At 40.9% G+C, this 26398-nt stretch overlaps 2 protein-coding genes across 14 annotated transcripts in view; one reads left to right on the top strand and one right to left on the bottom strand.

Annotated features, from left to right (window-relative positions):
• The window catches only part of NSL1 (NSL1 component of MIS12 kinetochore complex), a 52753-nt gene extending 50498 nt beyond the window's left edge, over nt 1-2255 (bottom strand). The window contains exon 1 of one of the 5 annotated variants that reach the window (XM_063597282.1): nt 1796-2255. In XM_063597282.1, coding sequence (XP_063453352.1) covers nt 1796-2101 — 306 coding nt within the window. In that variant the 5' untranslated portion in view covers nt 2102-2255. Of the gene's footprint in view, nt 1-1036; nt 1341-1795 lie in introns of those variants that run through there. The other 4 variants (XM_003814173.6, XM_014342951.4, XM_055108324.2 and 1 more) reach the window with 4 other exon arrangements.
• Nucleotides 303-26398, top strand: TATDN3 (TatD DNase domain containing 3). Of its 9 annotated transcripts, none has more exons than XM_024929224.4 (10): nt 303-637; nt 4581-4613; nt 6003-6076; nt 6599-6683; nt 12182-12244; nt 13802-13911; nt 14078-14133; nt 17185-17297; nt 21803-21904; nt 24588-26398. In XM_024929224.4, the coding sequence occupies exons 3-10, from the start codon at nt 6060-6062 to the stop codon at nt 24729-24731; spliced, it is 690 nt and encodes a 229-aa protein (XP_024784992.1). In that variant the 5' UTR covers nt 303-637; nt 4581-4613; nt 6003-6059; the 3' UTR covers nt 24732-26398. The 9 variants fall into 9 exon arrangements, with proteins under 9 accessions (XP_024784992.1, XP_008965043.1, XP_003814217.1 ...); XM_008966795.4 differs by lacking the exon at nt 303-637 and adding an exon at nt 1296-1494 and having other exon boundaries at nt 21827-21904; XM_003814169.5 differs by lacking the exon at nt 303-637 and adding an exon at nt 1372-1494 and having other exon boundaries at nt 21824-21904.

The following is a 26398-nucleotide window of genomic DNA, read 5'->3' as shown; positions in this document are numbered from 1 at the left end:
AAGCCTTTCTTAAATATTTTTGCAAAGCCCTGAAGGTGGTAGCTTTTTGGGAAGACAAGAAATAAAGGGATTGTGTGCTTCCTTATAACAGGCACCAATCTACTTACATGTAGGGGAAAAAATCTAAAAGCTCATAATACCGCATATTTGTGAGTTATGAATGACCACAGTGCAAACAGTAAAAATAAAGGTTAATAGGCTGGGCGAGGTGGCTCACGCCTGTAATCCCAGCACTTTGGGAGCCCAAGGCGGGCGGATCACGAGGTCAGGAGATCGAGACCATGCTGGCTAACACGGTGAAACCCTGTCTCTACTAAAAACACACAAAAAATTAGCCGGGCATGGTGGCAGGCGCCTGCAGTCCCAGCTACTCAGGAGGCTGAGGCAGGAGAATGGCGTGAACCCAGGAGGCGGAGCTTGCAGTGAGCCGAGATCGCGCCACTGCACTCCAGCCTGGGCGACAGAGCGAGACTCTGTCTCAAAAATAAAATAAAATAAAATAAAATAAATAAATAAATAAATAAATAAATAAAACATGCAAAAGGAAAGATCAAATGCTGCTTGGGTGAATGGCTGACTTCCAGAATTACCCTTTCCAGGAGAATTCCTCATTGTCTACGGCTGCATTGTCCAACAGGTGAGCCACTAGCCACTTTGTAGTTACTGAGCGCTTAAATGTAACTAGTTAATATCTCATTCATTTGATATTATTACGTTAAAATATCTTGGATTTATTGGGTTAAACAAAATGTTTTATTTCCATTAATTTCACCTATTTCTTACTTTTAGTTTAAAACTACATAAATATTAGCTTGCCTTGTATTTTCACTGGACAGCGCTGGTCTAAGTAATTAATAAGACCCAGCTGACATTAGCATCTATTTCTTTCTCCTCTAGCGTTTCTCGAACTGGTTCTACAGTAGCCTGGGGCACCGTTAATTCTGCCAAGGCCTGGCGTGGGATCTTTCTGAATCCTAAAATCCTGGGTGTTGGGTAAGAGGATGATGAGTAAAGAAGTGGCTAACTGGTCCCGTACCCACTGCGCATCTCGCAGAGCGGGCTCCCGAATCTCCTCCGGCAGAGCGTCCCCGAGCTTTTGCACGAAGCGGCCGCACAGTTGTAGCATTTCGGTCACAGCCCGCTTCGAGGTGCAGCGCACCCGAAAGTCCTCTCGGGGAGTGGCGGAGACCAAGGCCTGGCTCTCTGTGCCAGCCGCGAGCTCCTTGTCCCATGGAGGGTCAAGAACCACCAACTCAGAAGACCCCGCCATTTTTCGTATGAACTGTGGGCGGGGCACTCTGGAAGCGGAAAAGCGCGTTCACACTGGTGTAACTAGCATGCATCCGGCTGGAAACTCAGGACGCTGCAGCTGAAACGTTCCGGCTCCGGCTCTGCTGGCCGGTCTAAAGTGGCAGCCGCCGGGGCGCAATGCGAGCGGCGGGCGTAGGGTTGGTGGACTGTCACTGCCACCTCTCCGCCCCGGACTTTGACCGCGTATGTGAGGGCGATACGGGGCCAGAGGGAGCAGGGAGGCCCCCGTCCTTTCCCCTCGTGTTATCTTTGCTCTCCTCCCTTGGGACGAAACCCCATATCACCCGCCCAGACCCTTGTTTATGGCCATATGACCTTGCCCCTCATTTCCCTATTCCCTATTTAACCTCAGACATACCGATTTTTTTTTCCTGATTCAGTCGCGGTAAGCTATCTCCACAAGGCTTTTGTTTGCTCTTCTGAGTTCCTGGAATCGTTCCCTCACTCCCCTTGGCTGGCCTGTTTTTCCCCTCGGGGCTCTCACCTCCTGGCTGAGATGCCAGTCTTTGTGGGAAGCGGTCCTCGAAACGCGTTCAAATCGGGGAGAGGTCGGGCGCGGGCTCACGCCTGTAATCCCAGCACTTTGGGAGGCCGAGGCGGGCGCGGCGCATCTCCTGTGTCCAGGAGATCGTGACCAGCCTGGGCAACATGGTGAAACCTCGTCCCAACCAAAAAAAAAAAAAAAAAAAAGCCAGTGATTGTGGCGTTTGCCTGTGGTCCCAGCTACTCGGGAGGCTGAGGTGGGAGAATCGCTGGAGCCCAGGAGGTGGAGGTTGCAGTGAGCTGACATCAAGCCACTGCACTCCAGCCTGGGTAACAGTGAGACCCTGTTTAAAAAAAAAAAAAAAATTCACAAATGGGGGAGAGAGGCAAACAAACAAACAAAAATACATGGCCGAGTGTGGTTGCTCACACTTGTAATCCTAGCACTATGAGAGGCCGAAGCGGGTGGATCGCTTGAGCCCAGGAGTTTGAGACCAGCCTGGGCAATGTGGTGAGACCCCGTCTCAATTAAAATAATAATACACACATAAAATCAGTTACAAACTGTTTTACCCATTACCTGGGAAACTAGAGACTAATAATAGAGGATTAAGGGGGGTTTTATTTCAGGGGGAAATCCTCCCAGGAGCTGACACTTAAGGCTGAAAAGACAAGGAACCACCCAAGCAAGGGGGTGAGTGTATGCTGGTTAGGGAAACAGATAGGTTGCAGGCCCCCAGACAAGCTAGAATTTGGCACATTTCTGTTGCCAAAAAGCTAAGTGGAGCCTGATGAGCTAGAAAGAGAAAGGCATGAAACAAAACTGGGGAGGTTTGCAGGGGATAGATGAGGTGGGTCAGTAAGGAATTTGGATTGCATTTGAAGCACAATGCAGATTCATTAAAGGGCTTTTTTAAAATTAATTTTCATTTTTTTATTTTTTTAGATTGAGTCTGGCTGTGTACCCCAGGCTGAAGTGCAATAGCATGATCTCAGGTCATTGCAACCTCCGCTTCCTGGGCTCAAGAAATTCTCCTGTCTCAGCCTCCCAAGTAGCTGGGATCACAGTTGTGTCCCACCACGCCTGGCTAATTTTTTTGTATTTTTAATAGTGACAGAGTTTTGCCATGTTGTCCAGGCTGGTCTTGAACTTCTGGCCTCAAGTGATCAACCCTCCTTGGCCTCCCAAAGTCCTGGGATTACACAAAAATGGATAGGCATGATGCTATCCATTTTAACACCATTTTGCTGCTGGCAAATTTTGTATGGCAAATGGGTGGAGGAGAAGAGTGGAAGCTACAAGACTAGTTAGGAGGCTTTTGCAGTATATAGGCAAGAGATGTTGGCTGTTGGTACTATGATGATAGCAGGTGAGTTTGAGATGAATACATGGATTCAAGATACATTTTAGAGAGAGAATCCACAGTAAGTACTAAAGAATTGGATGTGGATAGCAAGGGAAAGGGAGGAGTCAAGGATGACTCAGATTATTAGCTTGTGCTATAGGGAAGACCAAGGTCTGAGGTGGAGGTGGGGAGGTCAGCAGAAGGAATAGGTTTGTGGGGAGAAAATAAAGATTTATGTTTGGGGCATATTGGGAAACCTAATCCCATCCAAATGAAGATGTCATAATTTTTAAACATGAGTCATGGGCTCAGGAGAGAATTACAAGCTAAAGATAAAAATTGGGGGCCGGGCGCAGTGGCTCATGCCTGTAATCTCAGCACTTTGGGAGGCCGAGGTGGGCAAATCATAAGGTTAGGAGATCGAGACCATCCTGGCTAACATGGTGAAACCCTGTCGCTACTAAAAGTACAAAAAAATTAGCTGGGCATGGCAGCGTGTGCCTGTAGTCCCAGCTACTTGGGAGGCTGAGGCAGGAGAATGGTGTGAACCTGGGAGGCGGAGCTTGCAGTGAGCCGAGATCGCGACACTGCACTCCAGCCTGGGTGACAGAGTGAGACTCCATCTCAAAAAAAACAAAAAAACTGGGGACTCAGGCTGGGTTCGATGGCTCACACCTGTAGTCCCAGCACTTTGGGAGGCCAAGGTGGGTGGGTCACCTGAGATCAGAAGTTAAAAGACCAGCTTGGCCAACATGGTGAAACACCATCTCTACTAAAAATACAAAGTTTAGCTGAGTGTGGTGGCGGTCGCCTGTAATCCCAGCTACTCTGGAGGCTGAAGCAGGAGAATCACTTGAACCCGGGTGGCGGAGGTTGCAATGAGCCGAGATCGCACCATTGCACTACAGCTGGGAGACAAGAGTGAAACTTCATCTCAAAAAAAAGAAAAAAAATGGGGGCCTCAGCATAATGATGATAAAACCATGAGAGGAAGTGAAATCACTCAAGGCAAGTGCAGAGAGAGGAGCAGATGTTCTTGAAGTCTGAAAGAGGAAGGGGAGCTAGTCAAGGAGACTGACAAGTAGCCACCAATGAGAGAGTGGTATTGCAGAAGCGAAGGGTGGAAAGCATTTCAAGAAGGAAGGAGTAAGCAAGTGAGGGATTCCGAATGCTGCTGAGGAGTAGAGTAAGATGAGGACAGAGAAATACCCTGTATATTTGACAATAGAGGCTTCTGTTTTAGTGCTGGGAACAGTAGCCAGACTTTACTGATAGTAAGAGTAAACAGGAGGTGGGTCAGTGTAGGCTCTTTGTTTTTCACTAGTCCATTAGTTGCTATCATTGTTATTCTTTGTGATGCCACAACTACATTGACATATACAGTCCAAGATTAGCTGCTTATTCATCTAAAATAATGGTGATTTCTTATGCTTGTTTTAGGATTTGGATGATGTGTTGGAGAAAGCCAAGAAGGTAAGTCAATATTTGTAATTGCTCTTTTGGTTTTTTATTTTAACTATCATTTCAAGCAAAAACAGCTTGAAATTTAGATATACTACCTTGATGTTGTTTCAGTAGTTTATAGTAAGTAGCATTTTTTATTTTTATTATTTTATTTATTTATTTATTTATTGAGACAGAGTCTCGCTCTGTCGCCCAGGCTGGAGTGCAGTCGTGTGATCTTAGCTCACTGCAACCTCTGCCTCCCAGGTTCAAGTGATTCTCCTGCCTCAGCCTCCTGAGTAGCTGGGACTACAGGCACACATCACTGCACCCAGATAATTTTTGTATTTTTAGTAGAGACAGGGTTTCACCATGTTGGCCAGGCTGGTCTCGAACTCCTGACCTGAGGTGATCTGCCCACCTCAACCTCCCAAAGTGCTGGGATTGCAGGTGTGACCCACTACGACCAGCCAATTTTTATTATTTATAATTAAAATAGAGACAAGGTCTGACTATATTGCCCAGGCTGGTGTCAAACTTCGGAGCTCAAGGAATCTACTCACCTTGGGCTCCCAAAATGCTGGGATTATAGGCATGTGGCACTGCTCCCAGCCTAAGTAGCATTTATTAAGTGTTTGCTACATGCCAGGTAGTGAGCTAAGGCCTTTCTCGACTTTACCTCATTCAGTGTTTCACAATAGCCTTCTGAGGAAATTACTAATTTATAGCCAATCATTCCCCATTTTTATAGATGAGGAATCTAAGGCCTAGAGATGAGTAACTGGTCCAAAGACACATGCTAGTGAAGTGATAGAGACAAGTTAGTCTGAATTCAAAACATGTTCCTATAGCTACCATGCTCAACAGCCCTATGGAACAAATTGGTCCATCTTTCAGTTTTTAAATTCACGTGGTTCTGGAGATCTGGGATATATTATTAAAGTTTTCTGAGATGTTTTGATTTGCTTAGAAAAATTATTTTTTTGGAAGTGTTTATGAAATTCATTGTAACTAGCATTTTGTGGCCATCTCAAAAAATGATACAGCCAGAAATGGTTGTAGTGCATTTTTACATACAGGTAACTTTCACTGTGGCAGCTTAATTAGGAATGTGGGCTTTGGACATATATAGACCTGATGACCTTGGGCAAGTTATTCGACATCCAAAACTCTGTCTCCTGATCTATACAGTAGACTATAGCCTACTTTATAGGTTTCTGTAAATTAAATGAGGCAATATTTATATTCACTGAACATAAGGTCCGAAACATAGTAAATACTCAGTGATAGCCCTTCTGATTGTATTCATGAAGCATGGCTGAACAAGGATAACTAAAATGCAGAGAAAACTTGAAAATTTTCTATAATTTATATTAAATGTATATTGTTTGTAACCTTATTCTTTTTTTTTTTTTTCAGGCCAATGTTGTGGCCCTTGTGGCAGTTGCCGAACATTCAGGAGAATTTGAAAAGATTATGCAACTTTCAGAAAGGTGCTACTTTTAATTAAGATTTTAAAGGATTGCTAATAAGAACACAGTTATGACATCCAGTTTATAATATCAAAGATCCATTTTTAAAGAGAATAAAGAGGAAAAAGCATTTTAACATAGCCCTAAAGAGATTATTTTCTACTTATTCCTTTTTTTTTTTCTTTGAGAGATGGAGTCTTGCTCTGTCACCCAAGCTGGAGTGCAGTGGCGCAATGTCGGCTCACTGCAACCTCTGCCTCCTGGCTTCAAGCAATTCTCTGCCTCAGCCTCCCAAGTAGCTGGGACTAAGGCATGCACCACCAGGCCTGGCTAATTTTTATATTTTTTGTAGGTACAGGATTTCACCATGTTGGCCAGGCTGGTCTCAAACTCCTGGCCTTAAGTGATCCACCTGGTTCAGCCTCCCAAAGTGCTGGAATTACAGACATAAGCCACCATGCCCGGCCTCTACTTATTCTTTAGAATACGTTGTAATCTACTAGTCTACTGTTCCTGCTTTCTCAGTTGGTTCTACATTTTTAGGTATAATGGGTTTGTCCTGCCATGCTTGGGTGTTCATCCAGTTCAAGGACTTTCACCAGAAGACCAAAGAAGTGTCACACTAAAGGTAACAGTCATACAAAACAGGAACCATTAAAAACAAACAAACGAAAGAATTATTTGACTCAGTAATCCTCCTCTTTCTAATTTATATTCTCAGGAAATAATCCAAAAGAAGGAAACACTACCTTCTTTAACAAAGATGTTTGTTGCAACATTATTCGTAATAGAGAAAAAGTAGAAACAGCCTAGAGGTTCAGAAACAAAGGAATCATTAGTTAAGTTGTAGAGTGTTAAATATAATGCATTTATAGAAAATGAGGATTATAAAGTGTGTATAGCACATGGAAAATGCTTACTGTATAATATAGGGAGAAAAGCAGGATACCAAATAGCATATTCACTATAAGTGACATCTACATAAGCATATATTCATAAGGAAAAGACTGGAGAGAAAACACAGAAATGATAGTAATTGTGATGATCTGTTAGAATTATCTGTAACTTTTTTCACATTTTTTTGGTACTGTAGTCATGTTGCTTTGGCAAAAAAAGTGATAGAATATCTAGAAAAAGAAAGATACAAATTCAGAGGTGCCATATACTATTAGGGAACAGATTAGTTCAAGTAAGTAGTATTATCTTTGAACATAGAACCATTGTTACAGGATTGCTCTCCAGCTATTAAATTGCACTGATTTGTACCCTCTCTAAAAACGTCCTACCCGCACTGACTCACGATAGTCGGTATGTCTTATATTTCACGCTTGTCTCCTGACTCAGCATCAGGAAGATCCACAGTTTCATGAGTGTTTTATTGCATAATTGGTTTGATAGCCCCATTTCAAAGAAGTAATGACTTTTTGTTACCTATGAATAAATTAAGATATAGTGCCATTTAAAAAATAATAATGTAGGCTGGACACAGTGGCTCGTGCCTGTAATCCCAGCACTTTGGTAGGCTGAAGTGGGCGGATCATGAGGTCAAGAGATTGAGACCTTCCTGGCTAACATGGTGAAACCCTGTCTGTACTAAAAATACAAAAACTTATCCAGGTGTGGTGGCATGCACCTGTAGTCCCAGCTACTCGGGAGACTAAGGTGGGAGAATCGCTTGAACCCAGGAGGCGGAGATTGTAGTAAGCTGAGATTGCTCCAGTGCACTCCAGCCTGGGTGACAGAGTGAGACTCCATCTCAAATAATAATAATAATAATAATGTATCTCTCTTCCTATATTAAGATACCTTAGGTAGCTCTACTTATTTCAAAATAAAATTCATGACCAGGCATGGTGGCTCACACCTGTAATCCTAACACTTTGGGAGGCCGAGATGGAAGGATCACTTGAGCTCAGGAGTTCAGACCAGCCTGGGCAACATGGTGAGACTCTATCTCTCAAAAAAAAAAAAAGAAAAAGAAAAGAAAGAAAATAAAATTCATTCATTTCAGGTAAAAATGCTTATCCTGTAGCTATCCTGAATTGTTAAGTATGATAAAATTAGCTACATTGCCAGATAATCACAGTTCTACAAATGTGGAATCATAGCAAGGCAGCACTTCTTTCATTTATGTGGGGATTTATACCAATAGACATTCATTTAGTTAGGTAGTCAACCAGTGTGTACTGAGCACCTGCTACATGCCAGGCACTGCTGTCAGCACTGCAGACCCAATAATGAGTAAGATCGTGCTCATGGAAGCTAGATTCTAGATGGCCCAGACAGACAGTCAACAATTACATGAGCAGGAAAACTTTCGATAGCACTAAGTGCTTTGAAGACAGTAAAACAAGATTATATAGTAGGTGTTGTGAATGCTGATTGTTAGATGATATCATCAAGGAAGGACTCTGGTAGTGACAATTGAGCTGCAACCTGAATGCTACAAAGGAACTGGCCATGCAAAGAGAGGATCAGGGTGTTATATGCAAAGGAAACAGCAAAGCACAAAGGTCCCAAGGTAGGAATAAGCTCAGTGTAGTCAAGAAGCAGAAAGAGGGCTGATATGGCTAGAGGAAGAGAGGAAGTGATAGTGATGGGGTAAGAGGGATGGGCGGAGATCTCATACAGTACCTTGTTGGATTTTAGTTTACATGCAATGGAGGGTTTAATGTGAGAAGTACCAAGATGTAATTTATGTTTTAAAAAGATCCTCTTGGCTCTGGCGAAAATGAGTTTGGTGAAGAAAAAAAAACCCCTTGGCTATGGTATGAAGAGTGAGTTTTGAAGAGGGCAAAACATGAAAAGGGGAAAAAGTTAGAAGGCTACAAATGATGCTGGATGGGACCAGAGTACTAGCATTGGAGGTAGAGAAATGGGTGGATTTGGCATATGTTTGGCATTAATATAGAATTGATTGGACTGGTTAACTTACCAAAGTAATTAATATGCCAACAATATGATAGGTACTTCTTTTTTTTTTTTTTTTTTTTTTTTTGAGATAGAATCTTGCTCTGTCACCCAGGCTGCAGTGCAGTGGCGCCATCTCGGCTCACTGCAGCCTCTGCCTCCCTGGTTCAAGTGATTCTCGTGCCTCAGCCTCCTGAGTAGCTGGGATTACAGGCACGCACCACTACACCTGGCTCATTTTTTGTATTTTTAGTAGAGATGGGATTTTGCCATATTGGCCAGTCTGGTCTCAAACTCCTGGCCTCAAGTGATCCACCTGCCTTGGCCTCCCAAAGTGCTGGGATTACAGATGTGAGCCACCACACCCAGCCAATAGGTAATTCTTGATTATCAAAGCAGATATGAACTTATCAAATGTTGTGATAATACTCTGGAATAGACTAGAGATGAGCAGAGTTAGCCCTATTTTATTCCAGTTGCACTTGTAGTCCATACTACAGTTTAGTTTTCTCCTGCTGATTAGATTATAAACCCCTTTAAAACAGGAAGTATGCCTCATTGCACCTTTACAGGCTTCTAAAATATGTGGTACAAAGGTAGGTATGTAGTAAGTATTCATCAAATTAACTTGTTTTATAAGATGAATTACCTAGTATCACACAAACCTTTTAACATATTCCTGAATTAATTAATTCATTCAATAAATATTATTACCAGGCACAGTTTAGGCACTGGGGATAAACCACAATGAACTGTGATGAACAAATGATGCTGGATGGGACCAGAGTACTAGCATTGGAGGTAGAGAAATGGGTGGATTTGGCATATGTTTGGCATTAATATAGAATTGATTGGACTGGTTAACTTACCAAAGTAATTAATATGCCAATAGTATGATAGGTACTTCTTTTTTTTTTTTTTTTTTTTTGAGATAGAATCTTGCTCTGTCACCCAGGCTGGAGTGCAGTGGCGCCATAATACAATTCACTGGCGGCATTCTGCTGCCCCTGCATGCAGGGTATTTGCTCTCCAGTTAGCTGCTGTTTCTACTTGTTCCACTTTACTAATTTCTGTTAAACACTTGACCCCTGTTCTAAAGGTTCTGAAGACTAAACATTTTCTATAATAAAAAAATCTATTGTAATTATTTAAAATCATTCTGAATAAATCTCTTCTCCTCCTTTGATCCCTTTTGCCCTCCTTCCTTCTTTCATTCATTCCCTTTTTTGTCCCTTCTTCCTTTCTTCTTTCAGCAGCATGGTGGAAACAGCATGCATGAGCTTTGAAGTCAGAGGGACCTGGCCTACTGACTTCTGTGATCTGTGGCACATTACTTACCTTTGCCAAGTCTGAATTTCCTCATTTGTAAATAATGAATAATTATATAGTAGTATTATGCCCAATCATAAGGTATAGGGGTAGGTAATCTTTTTTTTTTTTTTTACAAAAACCGTAATAGGGTGGGGTGCCATGGCTGACTCCTGTAATCCCGTCACTTTGGGAGGCTGAGGTGGGAAGATTGCTTGAGGCCAGAAGTTGGAGACCAGCCTAGGCAACATACACAAAAATTTAAAATGTTAGCCAGGCATGGTGGCACGTGCCTATAGTTCCAGCTACTCGAGAGGCTGAGGTGGGAGAATCACTTGAGCCCAGGAGTTCAAGGCTGCAGTGAGCTATGATTGCACCACTGCACACTCCAGCCTGGGTCACAAACTGAGACCCTATCTTTAAAAAAAAAACAAAAACACAAAAGTATAATAGAACCATTAGCTGTTAAGGAACTTGAGACCTTATGAAGGGAGTGGGGATAGAACTGAGGGCAGAAATAGACCTATAAATAGCCTTATAAATATGTTTACATCTACTAAAATAAAATGACAAAGACCACACACACAAATAAATTTGTACATATTAAATAAGTAATATGAATTATATTCTACTATTAATTTTTATTTATCATTCTTGACTTGCTGAAAGCTTCCAGATCTGTTTTATTAGGAGTTTGAATAGTCTCACTGTAAATCTGTTTTGCTTTTTCATAGGTAATACATATTCCAAGAGGCATGGTTTTTTCTTCATCTGATCTTCCTCCAACTGTGTAATTTCTGTGACTCAGGCTTTCTAAGTGTTAGACATTTCCTGGGTGATTTCTCCTACTTCTCCAGTCCCTCTGAGATCTCAGAGACATAGAGTAGTTTGGATGTGTGATATGGAAAAAGCTTTGCCTGGAACTGTTTAACCTACTCAGCTTGTTGTCAAATAGCTTTTCTGACATCTAGGGTCATATACCCATCATTTTTCATGACAATGTTAATTCTTCTTCCAGTCTACTAGAATATATTTCAAGTCTACTAGAATATATTTTAAGGCCTTAACTTACCCTCCTTCATCTTTGTTCTCTCTCTCTCATAGTTGTAAAATCTACTCCTGTTCCTCTATCATCTGCTTTACCTTCCTTTTCTTAATTCTCTCTTGTTCTGATTATCCTCAGGAGAAATACTTGGCAATTTATATATCCTGAAACTAAAATTTGCAATGTAGTCTAAAAGGTATCTAGAAGCAATTTTCCATATATTTATTTTCCCTGCCTAAGAAGGGAACCCTACAGGGCAAATTCTCCTCAGTGGAAAAGGTAATATCATTGAAACTAATGGTACACAGCTACTTCAATATTTAACAAGCATATATGAGATACTCATTGTTTATATTGCTGGGCATCTAGAACAAGTAGTCAAAGCAGGGCTATAAAGACAAATGAAATCAGTGAAAACAGTGCAAAGGAAGTATGGGATTATCATTATAAACTCACCAACCAGACGAATTCTAAGGGGAGAACCCAACAATGCAATCGCAAAGCTCACATGCAGAGATGACTCCCTGGTGGTTTGCCTCTCTTTTTCTTAGTGATTTCAGAATGTCCAAATGCCTCCTAAATGTCAGGAAATACCTCCTAAACAGAAGGCCATGTTTAAGTGGCGCTCTTCATAAAAAGTCATATTCTTGTAACCCGAATGGGTATGGGATATGTTTCTACTCAAACTTACAGGTAGAGGTACTCACCATTTTAGAAGGATTACTATTGGTAGTTCTTTGACTGCTTAAATGGATTAAATGTATGTAAAGCACCAGGATGGCATAGCACCTAGCACATAATAGGAGCTTGTGAAATAGTAGTTCCTTTCTTCCATTTTAACAATTTTACTTTTTTTCTCCCAGGATTTGGATGTAGCTTTGCCCATTATTGAGAATTATAAGGATCGGTTGTTGGCAATTGGAGAGGTAAACACCCACTAGCTGATCAAACAACTTCGAATTCAGACTTCTATATGATATATGAAAATAATCTTTAGTTCAGTATTGGTGATTATAACTGACTTGTATAATTATGTTCACCCCACTTAGCCAAATAATAATTCGTTGATACTTCTTTAATAAGCAAGAAAGCTTGGGGATGAAACAATCAAAAGCCTTACCATAGGCCTACCTTAATTGGAGAAAAATAATAGCATTTCTAAATACTTTGCTTTTTTTTTCTTATGCTTAAATATGGGTCCTTGCTCTGGTGAGTTAATATAGTATCTATAATTCTTCATAAGTAATTTAGAAACACACTTTAAATGGGCTAGAGTTTGTAATTAAAGAACTTTTTTATTTAAATAATTTATAATTGTGAATTTTTTTTTTTTTTTTGAGACAGAACCTTGCTCTGTCACCTAGGCTGGAGTACAGTGGTACAATCCCAGCTGGAGTGCAGTGACGCAATCTCAGCTCACTGCAACCTCTGCCTCCCAGGTTCAAGTGGTTCTCCTGCCTCAGCCTCCCTACTAGCTGGGATTACAGGCATGCACCACCAACCCAGCTAATTTTTTTGTATTTTTAGTAGAGACGGGGTTTCACCATGTTGGCCAGGCTGGTCTTGGACACCTGGCCTCAAGTAATCCACCCACCTTCGCCTCCCAAAGTGCTGGGATTACAGGCTTGAGCAATCGTGCCCGGCTAATTGTGAAATATTTTTATTACTTGGTAATAAATTCCATTTTTAATTAGAGACAAAAGATAAGAATAACACCTAAATTCAGAATATAGATTATAGAATGCATGCCAAAATAGTCCTAGGAGGAGTCATCTATAGTCTGTGCCGTCCAATATAGTGGCCACTTAACGGCTTCTGAGCATTTGAAATGTGACTGCTCTGAATTAAGATGTGCTGTAAGTGTAAAATACACTGTGCATTTCAAAGTTTTAGTACCAAAAAGAAAAAAAAAAAGGCTGGGCACAGTGGTTCACACCTGTAATCCCAGCACCTTGGGAGGCCAAGGCGGGCTGATCACTTGAGGTCAGGAATTTGAGACCAGCCTGACCAACATGGTAAAACCTTGTCTCTACTAAAAACACAAAAATTAGCCGGACGTGGTGGCGGGCACCTGTAATCCCAGCTACTCAGGAAGCTGAGGCAAGAGAATCGCCTGAACCCAGGAGGCAGAGGTTGCAGTGAGCCGAGATCACGCCACTGCACTCCATCCATCCTGGGTGACAGAGCCACACTCCGTCTCAACAAAACAAACAAAAAAAAGGAATATAAAATAACTCAATATTTTATATTGGCTACATGTTTAAAATAATAATATTTGGGATATATTGAGTTAAAGTATATTATTAAGATTAATTTCACCTGTTTTTGTGAATATTTTTAATGTGGCTACTAGAATTAATATTTTTATGTGGCTTGCTTTTGTGCTTCACATTATATATTTGTATTGGATAGCATCAATCCAAAGATCTCTTTTGAGGTTCCTTAAACCTAAATATGTAATATCTTTTATTTTTCTGCTCTAGGTTGGACTAGATTTCTCCCCCAGATTTGCTGGCACTGGTGAACAGAAGGAAGAGCAAAGACAAGTCCTAATCAGACAGATCCAGTTAGCCAAAAGACTAAATTTGCCTGTGTAGGTTAATTATTTTCCTATGTTAATAGCTATAGAGCAAATTAAATAATGATCAGAGTTCTCCTGAAATGGAACTCTACATTTATTTTTCTCCGAACTACTTTAATAGATCAAAAACAATACTTTCAGAATGGTACTTAAAAGAAATGTTGTTATCGTTAAACAGAAATGTGCACTCACGCTCTGCTGGAAGACCTACCATCAACCTTTTACAAGAGCAAGGTATTTCGTTTCCTGAGAAAAATAGGCCTGATGTTCAAGTTTGACAATTCCAGTTTATGTTCTCATAAAGCAAGCCATGTTTTAATCTGATTTCTTGAAGGGCAGGGGCAAGAAGGGGGGCAGAAATCATCTAAGATGATGTTGCAGGTCAGGCTATTGTTTACAAGGTTTTCAGTGTAATTATGATATTTCCCAGGCCCAGATAGAGTAAATGAAAAGTTGAATACAATAATTTATGTCCCTTAATTTAAAAATTAGCAGCTTCATAAAAAACAAAACAAAACAAAATTAGCAGCTCCAGTTTCTTTTATTTATTTATTTATTTTTTGAGACAGAGTCTCACTCTGTCGCCCAGGCTGGAATGCAGTGGCGCAATCTCAGCTCACTGCAACCTCTGCCTCCTGGGTTCAAGCAATTATCCTGCCTCAGCCTCCCATGTAGCTGAGATTACAGGCACCCACTATCACATCCAGCTAATTTTTATATTTTTAGTAGAGCTGGGGTTTTGCCATGTTGGCCAGGCTGGTCTCGAACTCCTGATCTCAAGTGATCCAACTGCCTCAGCCTGCCAAAGTGCTGAGATTACAGGATGAGCCACCGTGCCCAGCCTATTTAATTTTTTGAGACACAGTCTCACTCTGTTGCCCAAGCTGGAGTGCAGTGGCGCAATCTTGGCTCACTGCAACCTCCACCTCCTGGGTTCAAGCTATTCTGCTTCAGCATCCCAAGTAGCTAGCATTACAGGCGCGTGCCACCACACCCAGCTAATTTTTGTATTTTTAGTAGAGACGGGGTTTCACGATGTTGGCCAGGCTGGTCTTGAACTCCTGACCTCAGGTGATCCACACGCCTCGGCCTCCCAAAGTGCTGGGATTACAGGCGTTGAGCCACTGTGCCTGGCCAGCAGCTCCAGTTTCTTAATCAGCTCAATCAGCTGATTAATGGGGAAAAGGTTAAAAAAAAGAAGGGCAATCACACAGCAATCACATTGCGTCACTGTTTTTTTATGTTTTATAGCTGCTACTTCAGAAATGCAGAATTTACAGAAATGCAGAAATACAGATTTTGGCCATCATACATACACACTCTCTTCTTTGCCAGTTGTTCCTAAAGTAAAATTACATCTTATGGCATTATTTTTCAACATTTTAAAGGTGCCATCCACAGTAAGAAATATAGTTTATTTTGAGACTCATATTTACATAAAGAAAGCTAACAAAAGTTTAACAAGCAATCCACATAAGTATATGTATGTATGGGTATGTAAGTGTGTGTGCTACATACACACACACATATGTATAAGCACTCATTGGTTGTGCTTATGAAACTAAACTAAGTTGGTTTCATAACTCACTTATGTTCAGAACCATCTAATAGTCATTCATACCATTTGAAAAAACTCTGTCAAATAATAAAGTAAATGAAATTGCCTGCAACTAGAAATCAGTGATGAATAGTTCTGGAGTCACTGAAAGCATGATTTTTATGCAGGCTGAGCAGCTACCCTTTAATAACTGGGGATAGTTTTATGAAGCCCACTCTGACTATTGAGTTTGTGTCACTTAGTTCCCCATTTCTTCTTTCACTAGCATTTTTGTTAAGATAATCCATTTGACTGCTTAAAAACCTCCTGTTAGAAACAATTAGCTCACAGACTTCTAGAAAAGGTCTGATGGTGCAGAAAATTTATATTTGTCTTTAAAATTGAATATTTCTCTCTCTTTTTTTTTTTTTTTTTTTGAGACTGGGTCTGACACTGTTGCCCAGGCTGGATTGCAGTGGGGCGATCTCTGTTCACTGCAACCTCCACCTCCTGGGCTCAAGAGATCCTCCCACTTCAGCCCCACAAGTAGCTGGGACTATGGGCACACACCACCACACCCTGCTAATTCTTTTGTGTGTATTTTTAGTAGAAACTGGGTTTCACCATGTTGCCCAGTCTGGTCTCAAACTCCTGAGCTCGCTCAAGAGATCCTCCCTCCTCAGCCTCCCAAAGTGCTGGGATTACAGACATGAGCCACTGTGCCTGGCCAACATTATTGAATATTTCAATTTTATTCTGAAGATTAAGAATTTATTCTCTCTCTCTCTATATATATATATATATACACACACACACATATATACACATATATACACGTATATACATATATACACTATATATACATATATACACATATATACATATATACACACATATATACATATATATATTTATTTATTTATTTTATTTATTTATTTTTTTGAGATGGAGTCTCGCTCTGTCGCCCAGGCTGGAGTACAGTGGCACAATCTTGGCTCACTGCAACCTCTGCCTCCCGGGTTCAAGTGACTCTCCTGCCTCAGCCTCCCAGGTTCAAGTGACTCTCCTGCCTCAGCCTCCCAAGTAGCTGGGATTACAGGTGCCCGCCACTACGCTCAGCTAATTTTTTTGTATTTTTAGTAGAGATGGGGTTTCACCATGCTAGTCAGGCTTGTCTTGAACTCCTTACCTCAGGTGATCGCCCACCTCGGCCTCCCAAAGTGCTGGGATTACAGACGTGAGCCACTGCGCCCAGCCTATATGTTTTTATTAGTTTATTTTTTGAGACAGAGTCTCACTCCGATGCCCAGCCTAGAGTGCAGTGGTGCGATCACAGCTCACTGCAGCCTTGACATCTCAGACTCAGGTGATCCTCCCACCTTAGCTTCCCGAGTAGCTGGGACTACAGGCCTGCACCACCATGCCCAGCTAAATTTTGTATTTTTTGTAGAGACGGGGTTTCAACATGTTGGCCAGGCTGGTTTCGAACTCCTGGGCTCAAGTGATCCGCCTGCCTTGGCCTCCCAAAGTTCTGGGATTACAAGTGTGAGCCACTGTGCCTGGCCTAAAATTTACTATATTTTTATTCCATTCTTTGAACACCATACATTTATCCGCCCTTTAGAAGTTATAGAACCTCTTGTTTATATCCTAGTGACCAACATTTACTTAAAATTTCAGACTTCTGTTATTTAATTTGATTGATGGGACATAAAATGGAATACTGCCTTATCTTTCATTTTTGAAAGGTGCTGAGAAGGTACTGCTGCATGCATTTGATGGTCGGCCATCTGTAGCCATGGAAGGAGTAAGAGCTGGGTACTTCTTCTCAATTCCCCCTTCTATCATAAGAAGTGGACAGGTAAATTTTTTCATTGAAACTCATCTAATACTTATGAAATAAAATTTAAAACATGAGCTTTTCTTCCATACTTGTGATACTATTCTAGTTACATTACAAAAATTAATCTTAGGTCTCTACCTCACATATATATAAAAATGAACTCAGAAATTGATCAAAGACTTAAATATAAAACCAAATAAGGCCGGGCGCAGGGGCTCACCCTTGTAATCCCAGCACTTTGGAAGGCTGAAGCGGGTAGATCACCTGAGGCCAGGAGTTCGAAACCAGCCTGGCCAACATGGTGAAACCCCGTCTCTACTAAAAATACAAAAATTAGCCGGGCATGGTGGCATGTGCTTGTAATCCCAGCTACTTGGGAGGGTGAGGCAGGAGAATCGCTTGAACCAGGAGGTGGAGGTTGCAGTGAGCCAAGATCAAGCCATTGCACTCCAGCCTGGTCAACAAGGGCGAAACTCCATCTCAAAAAAAAAAAAAAAAAAAACTAAAAATTCTTAGAGGAAAACAGGCCTTAATTTGTGTGACTCCTTGATTAGGCTGTGGCTTCTTAGATAGGTCATTAAAATCGTAAGCAACCAAAGAAAAAAACAAATGTATTGGACATAATCAAAATTTAAAATGTTCACAATAAAAAATTTAAGACTTTTATAATTCAAAGCACATTATCAAAAAAGTGAAAATACAACCCACAGAAAGATAAAAAATATTTTCAAGCCATGTATCTGATAAGGGTCTAGTATCCAGAATATATAAAGCACCATTACAACTCAATAAAAAGACAAATAACCTGATTAAAATATGTGCAAATTATTTAAATTAGATATTTCTCTAAAGAAAACATGCAAATGGCCAATAAGCTCATAAAAAGACGCTCAACCTCATTAGCCATTATGGAAATAGAAATCAAAGGTACAGTGAGAGATACAACTTCATACCACTAAGTTTGGAGTTCCTTAGAAACTTAATAAAATTACCATGTGACCCAGCAATTCCACCCCTAGGTAGATACCCAAAAGAGATTAAAACATATGTCCACACAAAAACTTGTACATAAATGTTTATGGCAGCATTATTCATAATAGCCAAAAAGTAGAAACAACCTAGATGTCCATCAGCTGATGAATGGATAAATAAAATGTGCTATATCCATATAATGGAATATAAAGTCATAAAAAGGAATGAAGAGGAATAAAATCATGAAAAGAAATGAAGTACTGAGTCATGCTACAGCATGGATGAACCATGAAAACATTATACTAAGAGAAAGCGACCAGACAAAAAACGACATCTTGTATTATTCCATTCATGTAAAATGTCCAGGTGAGGCAGATCTATAAACACAATATAGATTAGTGGTTTCCAGAATTTTGAGGGGAAGGATAATAGGGAGTGACAGCTAATGGGTATGGGATTTCTTTTTGGAGTGATGAAAATATTCCAGAACTAGATAATGGTGATGATTGTACAATTTTGTGAATATAGCAAAAAACACTGGATTGTGTACTTTTAAAGAGTGAATATTATGGTTATGTGAATTATAGCTTTAAAAATTAAAAACTAGGCCGGGCGAAGTGGCTCATGCCTGTAATCCCAGCACTTTGGGAGGCTGAGGCGGGCAGATCACGAGGTCAGGAGATCGAGACCATCCTGGCTAACACGGTGAAGCCCCGTCACTACTAAAAATACAAAAAATTAGCCAGGCATGATGGTGGGCGCCTGTAGTCCCAGCTACTCGGGAGGCTGAGGCAGGAGAATGGCGTGAACCCGGGGGGCGGATCCTGCAGTGAGCCGAGATCGCGCCACTGCACTCCAGCCTGGGTGACAGAGCGAGACTCCGTCTCAAAAAAAAAAAAAAAGAAAAAAGAAAACCATCCACAACCCAATCTAAAATTTAAATCGGGCTAGGCACTGTGGCTCACACCTGTAATCCCAGCACTTTCGGAGGTCAAAGCAGGCAGTTCACCTGAGGTTAGGAGTTCAAAACCAGCCTGGCCAACATGGTGAGACCCCTTCTCTACTAAAAATACAAAAATTAGCTGGGTGTGGTGGCGCATGCCTATAATCCCAGCTACTCAGGAGGCTGAGGCAGGAGAATCACTTGAACCCAGGAGGCAGATGTTGCAGTGAGCTGAGATCGCGCTTCTGCACTCCAGCCTGGGCGACAGAGACTCCATCTCAAAAATAAATACATTAATTAATAAAAAAAAATTTTAATTGCATAAGAACCTTAGATTTGGGCCAGGCATGGTGGCTCATATCTGTAACCTCAGCACTTTGGGAGGCCAAGGCTTGCGGATCACTTGAGCTCAAGAATTTGAGAACAGCCTAGGCAATATGGCGAAACCCTGTCTCTACAAAACATACAAAAATTAGCCGAGTGAAGGCAGGGCACAGTGGCTCACGCGTGTAATCCCAGCACTTTGGGAGGCCGAGGCGGGTGGATCACGACGTGGTCAGGAGATCAAGACCATCCTGGCTAACATGGTGAAACCCCGTCTCTACTGAAAATACAAAAAATTAGCCGGGCATGGTGGTGGGCGCCTGTAGTCCCAGCTACTTGGGAGGCTGAGGCAGGAGAATGGCGTGAACCCGGGAGGCGGAGCTTGCAGTGAGCCGAGATCGCGCCACTGCACTCCAGCCTGGGCGACAGAGCGAGACTCTGTCTCAAAAAAAAAAAAAAAAAAAAAAATTAGCCGAGTGTGGTGGTGTGTGCCTATAGTCCCAACTACTTGGGAGGCTGGGGTGGGAGGATGTCTTCAGCCCAGGAGATGGAGGGTCCAGTGAGCCGAGTACGTGCCACTCCACTCCAACATGAGTGACAGAGCCAGACTATGTCTCAAAAACAAACAAAACCCTTAGATTTATAAACATAAAGCTTTGAGTGCCTTAAAGTGGATGTTAGAAAGAAACACTGAATGTGATGAGGGTGGAGAAACAACAGAAATCACTTCCTTGTCAATGTCGGCACATGATACCAGATGTTTGGATTTCTGCTTGCTGAGTATACCTCATTTTTGCTATGGTTACTATTCTTTGGTTTCCCTAGAAGCTTTGGATAATTTTTAGGAATTAGTGTTTATATTTTAACATAACTTTTAGTAGTGGAATTATGAGAACATCCAGTTAGCATTTATCAATTGAATTGTTTTTTTGAAGCAGAGTCTCACTCTGTCGCCCAGGCTGGGGTGCAGTGATGTGATCTTGTCTCACTGCAATCTCCGCCTCCCAGGTCCAAGCGATTCTCCTGCCTCAGCCTTCCGAGTAGCTGGGATTACAGGCGTGTACCACAATGCCTGGCTAATTTTTGTATTTTTTTTTCCACTCTGTGGCTGGGCTGGAGTGCAGTGGCATGATCTCAGCTCACTGCAACCTCTGCCTCCTGGGTTCAAGTGATTCTGCCTCAACCTCCCGAGTAGCTGGAATTACAGGCAGCCACCACTACGCCTGGCTAATTTTTGTATTTTTAGTAGAGACGGGGTTTCACCATGTTGGCCAGGCTGGTCTCGAACTCCCAACCTCAAGTGACCAGCCTGCCTTGGCCTCCCAAAGTGCTGGACAGGTATGAGCCACCACCCCTGGCTTAATTTTTGTATTCTCAGTAGAGATGGGGTTTTATCATGTTGCCCAGGCTGGTCTCGAACTCCTGGTCTCAAGTGACCCACCCACCTCAGCCTCCCAAAGTACTGGGATTACAGGCGTGAGCTACCACAACCGGCCTATCAGTTGAATAGTAAAAAATAATTTTTTTTTTGAGGCGGAGTCTCGCTCTGTTGCCCACTCTGGAGTACAGTGGCGTGATCTCGGCTCACTGCAACCTTGCCTGGCTAATTTTTGTATTTGTATTTTTATTTTATTATTATTTTTTAATTTTTTTGAGATGGAGTCTCACTCTGTTGCCTAGTCTGGAGTGCAGTGGCATGATCTCAGCTCACTGCAACCTTGCCTGGCTAATTTTTATATTTGTATTTTTATTTTATTATTATTATTTTTTATTTTTTCGAGATGGAGTCTTGCTCTGCTGCCCAGTCTGGAGTACAGTGGCGTGATCTCGGCTCACTGCAACCTCCACCTCCCGGGTTCAAGTGATTCTTCTTCCTCAGCCTCCTGAGTAGCTGGGATTACAGGTGCCTGCCACCATGCCTGGCTAATTTTTGTATTTTCAGTAGAGATGGGGTTTCACCATGTTGGCCAGGCTAGTCTTGAACTCCTGACCTTATGTTCTGCCTGCCTCAGCCTCCCAAAGTGCTGGGATTACAAGCATGAGCCACCGTGCCTGGCAATTTTTGTATTTTTAGCAGAGATGGGGTTTCACCATGTTGGTCAGGCTGGTCTTGAACTCCTGACCTCGTGATCCACCCGCCTCGGCCTCCCAAAGTGCTGGGATTACAGGCGTGAGCCACCGCGCCCAGCCTAAAGCATAAATTTTAAGTTATTGCAGAATAAAATGCATTATTAGTATGTCAATTTAATGCTCTTTATCTTTATTTCTCGTGTTTTAAACTTAGCTGCTTTCTCTTTTCTCTAAGAAGCAGAAACTTGTGAAACAATTGCCTTTAACTTCTATATGCTTAGAAACAGATTCACCTGCACTAGGACCAGAAAAACAGGTAAATGGTTTTCTAATTTCTATATTATTTAGATTGTATCTTTCATTTGAGTTCTTTTCAATTTAGCTGTATTTCTCATTATAGTGTAAATACAGTGGAATCCTCATATACTGCCAGATTGAGGGCTTATATTAACTTTATTTCAGGTCTTTCTAAATGTAGCTGTTGTGCTCCAGATAATATTATTTGATAATGAAGCATGTCCTAATGTATGTAATAATAAGAGTCAGACCAGTGTAGTAAAAAGCACAGTGTCTGCAGTCAGAAAGACAAATTCAAATCCTGTTATCTACCTAGTAGCTGACTTTGGGCAAGCTACTTAATCTCTCTGAAACTGCTTTTTCATTTATAAAATATGGGTAAAATAATAAATACATTAAAAGATTATGGTGGGCTGGGCACGGTGGCTCACACCTGTAATCCCAGCACTCTGGGAGGCCAAGGCGGGCAGATCACCTGAGGTCAGGAGTTCGAGACCAGCTTGACCAACATGGAGAAACCCTGTCTCTACTAAAAATACAAAAAAATTAGCTGGGCGTGGTGGCACATGCACCTGTAATCGCAGCTACTCGGGAGGCTGAGGCAGGAGAATCGCTTGAACCCGGGAGATGGAGGTTGCAGTGAGCCGAGATCGCACCATTGCACCCCAGCCTGGGCAACAAGAGCAAAACTCCATCTCAAAAAAAAAAGAAAAGATTATGGTAAGTATTATATGAAGTAACGTATGTGAACGTACCTAACAGTATCTGGTATACAGTAGGTACTCAATGAGTGTTCATTTTTCTTCTTTTAATTAGCATGTTATAATGAAGTTCTATTTCTTTCAATACAAGTATTGATATAGTCATGGGTTTATTTATATGATCTTTGCTGTTAGTATCTCTTTTTGTTATTGTAAGCCACAAAGAATCATATTTTAAATTTCACTCTCTTTCATATTGCTACTATTTTAAATTGTAATTTTCTGAAAGTAAGCCACAGTATATGCTTTATTTGCTTTAGGCAGTACCTATTACAATGACCTCCCAATGTGCAGTTTAATAAGTGCCTTTGACTACCCATCAGATCTGTGACTCTATGCCTGCAAATTCAGAGAATTGGCACTCAAAATTTAGAGGTTTGGGAACAGTAGCAATTATTATCCGTTTATTCAGAAACTATGATTATATGTGATTGCAATGTGAATTTTACTAACTGATGTTCAATTAATGTTTCTATTTTTCTTTTTATTTTCTTTCTTTTCTTTTTTTTTTTTTGAGACAGGGTCTACTCTGTCACCCAAGCTATAGTGCAGTGGCGTGATCACAGCAACCTCGACTTTCTGGGTTCAGATGATTCTCCATCAGGCATGTGCTACCATGCCTGGCTAGTTGTTTTTGTTTTTTGTTTTGTTTTGTTTTTGAGACAGAGTCTTGCTCTGTCGCCCAGGCTGGAGTGCAGTGGCGCAATCTCAGCTCACTGCAACTTCCGCCTTCTGGATTCAAGCAATTCTCCTGCCTCAGCCTCCCTAGTAGCTGGGATTACAGGCTTGTGCCACCACGCCCGGCTGATTTTTGTATTTTTAGTGCACATATATTTCATAAAAACAGGATTAACTTGGACATATTATTTTATAACTGATCTTTATGTGGTAAACCTCTGTATATATTTTTTTTTGTTAATTTTTTTTTTAATAGAGACAAGGTCTCACTATGTTGCCCAGGCTGGTCTCAAACTCCTAAGCTCAAGTGATCCTCCCACCTCGGCCTTCCTAAGTGCTAAGATTACAGGTGTAAGCCACTGCACCTGGCTGAACCTCTGTATATATTAATAAACATACTTTTCTTCATCATGTTTAATAACTGCATAATATTCCAGTATGTGAGTTTACCATATTTAACTTGCTATTGGTCATCTAGATTGTATTATAAACAACATGATTAACATAAATCTTTGTGCCCATTTTTAATTTTTTTGGGCTACATTACCAAAGTGCATTTTAAAAATTTTAACAATAATGTTATTCTTCTGAACATTATCATCCTGAGTAGATACTTACTGATAGTAACAATAATAATTTATTTCATAAAATCTAAATGTTAGTGATTGTAGAGGCACCATTGTTTACCATTGTTTTATGACCATTAAGAAAGAAAAAACACTGCCAGTTATACTATGAAATACCACTGAATCTAAATGAAATATACTGTATCAATTTCAGAGATGTTAAAATAGGAGAGGAAATGCATCTTAGAATCAGTGAAATACCAGTACATAATCTATTTCATCTTTCCAGTACATGTTGGCAATTCTTGAATCAAACTGTCATGTAGCCTGTGAGGTAGGCGGCCAACCAGCAGAGCAGTGACCTTTTACAAGCATTCACCTAAGCAACAAACCAAAGGACAATTAATCCATTAGTCAGGCAGGTTACCAGGTGTTCACTGTTTGCAGACTGCTTCATGTGCTAGGAGCTAGGGACTTCAATTGTAAATACCCCAGGGTTCTTTTCAGGAGCAGCACAGATTTACAATCAACATTGCAGCCACACCTCCCTCCCAGCCCTCATCCCCACCTAAAAAGAAAAAAAAAAAAAGGAGCCCATCAGTTGTTTTTACCAACTCATTTTCTTCTATCTATAGTCTCCAAGGATCTGCTTCCCTTCAGTGTCATGTTTGACATGGTGTCTGCTGTCTTGTTTCAGGTACGGAATGAGCCCTGGAACATTTCTATTTCAGCAGAATATATTGCCCAGGTGAAAGGGATCTCAGTGGAAGAAGTTATAGAAGTGACGACACAGAATGCATTAAAACTGTTTCCTAAGCTCCGACACTTGCTCCAGAAATAGCTTCAAAACCATCCATTACAAAATCGAATCAACTGCAGGGGGCAGCATTTGAAAAATAGAAATGTTCTGATGAAGAATCTGAACTGAAGAAGCTGTTTTATAGGGTTATAGAAGATTGTAATTGTAGAGAAATATTTCTCTTAGAAATAAAACTGGGCTTGGATCCTGAAACCCTGGGTTCTGATTCTAGCCTTGTGCTGCTTTTCAATTAGCCGAGTTCTGGCAGGATATTGGGAAAATACTGCTGCTACTTACATTGCCCTTTTATATAGAACCACCACCTGAACTGAAACCATTGCTACTGGGAAGAGTGGCTCCCACAGGAAGAGTATAAGCACTACTGTGATGAGGATGGAGTAAGCTAAAGTATACTTTTTTTTTTGATGGAGTTTCGCTGTTGTTGCCCAGGCTGGAGTACAATGGCACAATCTTGGCTCACCGCAACCTCCACTTCCCAGGTTCTAGCGAGTCTCCTCCCTCAGCCTCCCAAGTAGCTGGGATTACAGGCATGTGCCACCATGCCCAGCTAATTTTGTATTTTTAGTAGAGACAGGGTTTCTCCATGTTGGTCAGGCTGGTCTCGAACTCCCGACCTCAGGTGATCCGCCTGCCTCGGCCTCCCAAAGTGCTGGGATTACAGGCATGAGCCACCGCGCCAGCCTAAAGTGTGATCTTACCACTTATTTTTCTTCCCATAGGAGTTAGCCAGTGAAGGGAGAATGTCTTGTTTTCTGTGCTATCAGAAATCTCTTTTCTAGGTTTGTAAAATTGAACTTTTAGTACTTCGAATTATTTCTCTTTAAGATAAAAATGCATACGATTTTTACACTGATCTTAGATTTTTGACTTATGAGGCCAATGGTTTAAACAATCATTATTAAATACCAAGCCCAAAAGTTTAGTTAATATACCAATTGTAAGTTCTGGTCTGAATTTTGTCAACATATTTATAATGTAAATGGCATTATTAAAAATGTATCTGATTTCTCTGTGAACAGTAATATTTCGTATTTTTAAGTTTAAAAATGTTAGTGTAAGCCAGGCACAATGGCATTCACCTGTAGTGCCAACCACTCAGGAGGCTGAGATGGGAGACCTTTTAAGGCTGAGTTTGAGTCAGGCCTGGGCAACATAGATGTGAGCACCTATCTCTAAAAAAGTAAATACATAAAAATCTCAAAAAAATTAAAAATCTCAGGTGTAAAAACAGTTCTGTAGATAGATGGTAGTGATGGTAGCACATCAATGTTAAGGTATTTAATGCCACTGAACTGTACACTTATAACGAATTAAAATGATAAATTTTATGTTATGTGTATTTACTACAATTTTTTAAAAATCGTATATGTAGTTTAACAGGTGTGGTCAATATCAAAACTTAGGTATTTAATCTTGTTAAATTATATAAGCAGCAAATGCCGGAAAAAGTACCTGTCATAGAAAAAAATAAACTTGCTAAATCAAAGTGATTTTATGAAATGATCTTCAATAAATATTTTGAAATGAATTCATTTATGGAAGAATCAAAACTAGGTCAGATTGTCCAAACCAGACTAAGAAACTGAATAGGGTATTTTATGAGGTATTTAATGACTCATCAGCACCATTATAAATGAAATTCCTACATTTAACAGGAGATTATATTAAAAACGGACTTTTAAGCTCTC

This window comes from Pan paniscus, chromosome 1 (assembly GCF_029289425.2).
Source record: "Pan paniscus chromosome 1, NHGRI_mPanPan1-v2.0_pri, whole genome shotgun sequence".
NCBI lineage: Eukaryota > Metazoa > Chordata > Mammalia > Primates > Hominidae > Pan > Pan paniscus.
This window is presented reverse-complemented; position numbering and strand designations above follow the sequence as displayed.

Excerpts from the sequence above, each read along its gene's own strand:
- TATDN3 (XM_024929220.4), top strand. The coding sequence starts at position 1,429 with ATGCGAGCGGCGGGCGTAGGGTTGGTGGACTGTCACTGCCACCTCTCC. Across the intron at positions 12,245-13,801 it reads GGTTGTTGGCAATTGGAGAG|GTTGGACTAGATTTCTCCCC; the intron begins GTAAACACCCAC and ends TTTCTGCTCTAG. Across the intron at positions 17,298-21,802 it reads CTATCATAAGAAGTGGACAG|CTGCTTTCTCTTTTCTCTAA; the intron begins GTAAATTTTTTC and ends TTTTAAACTTAG.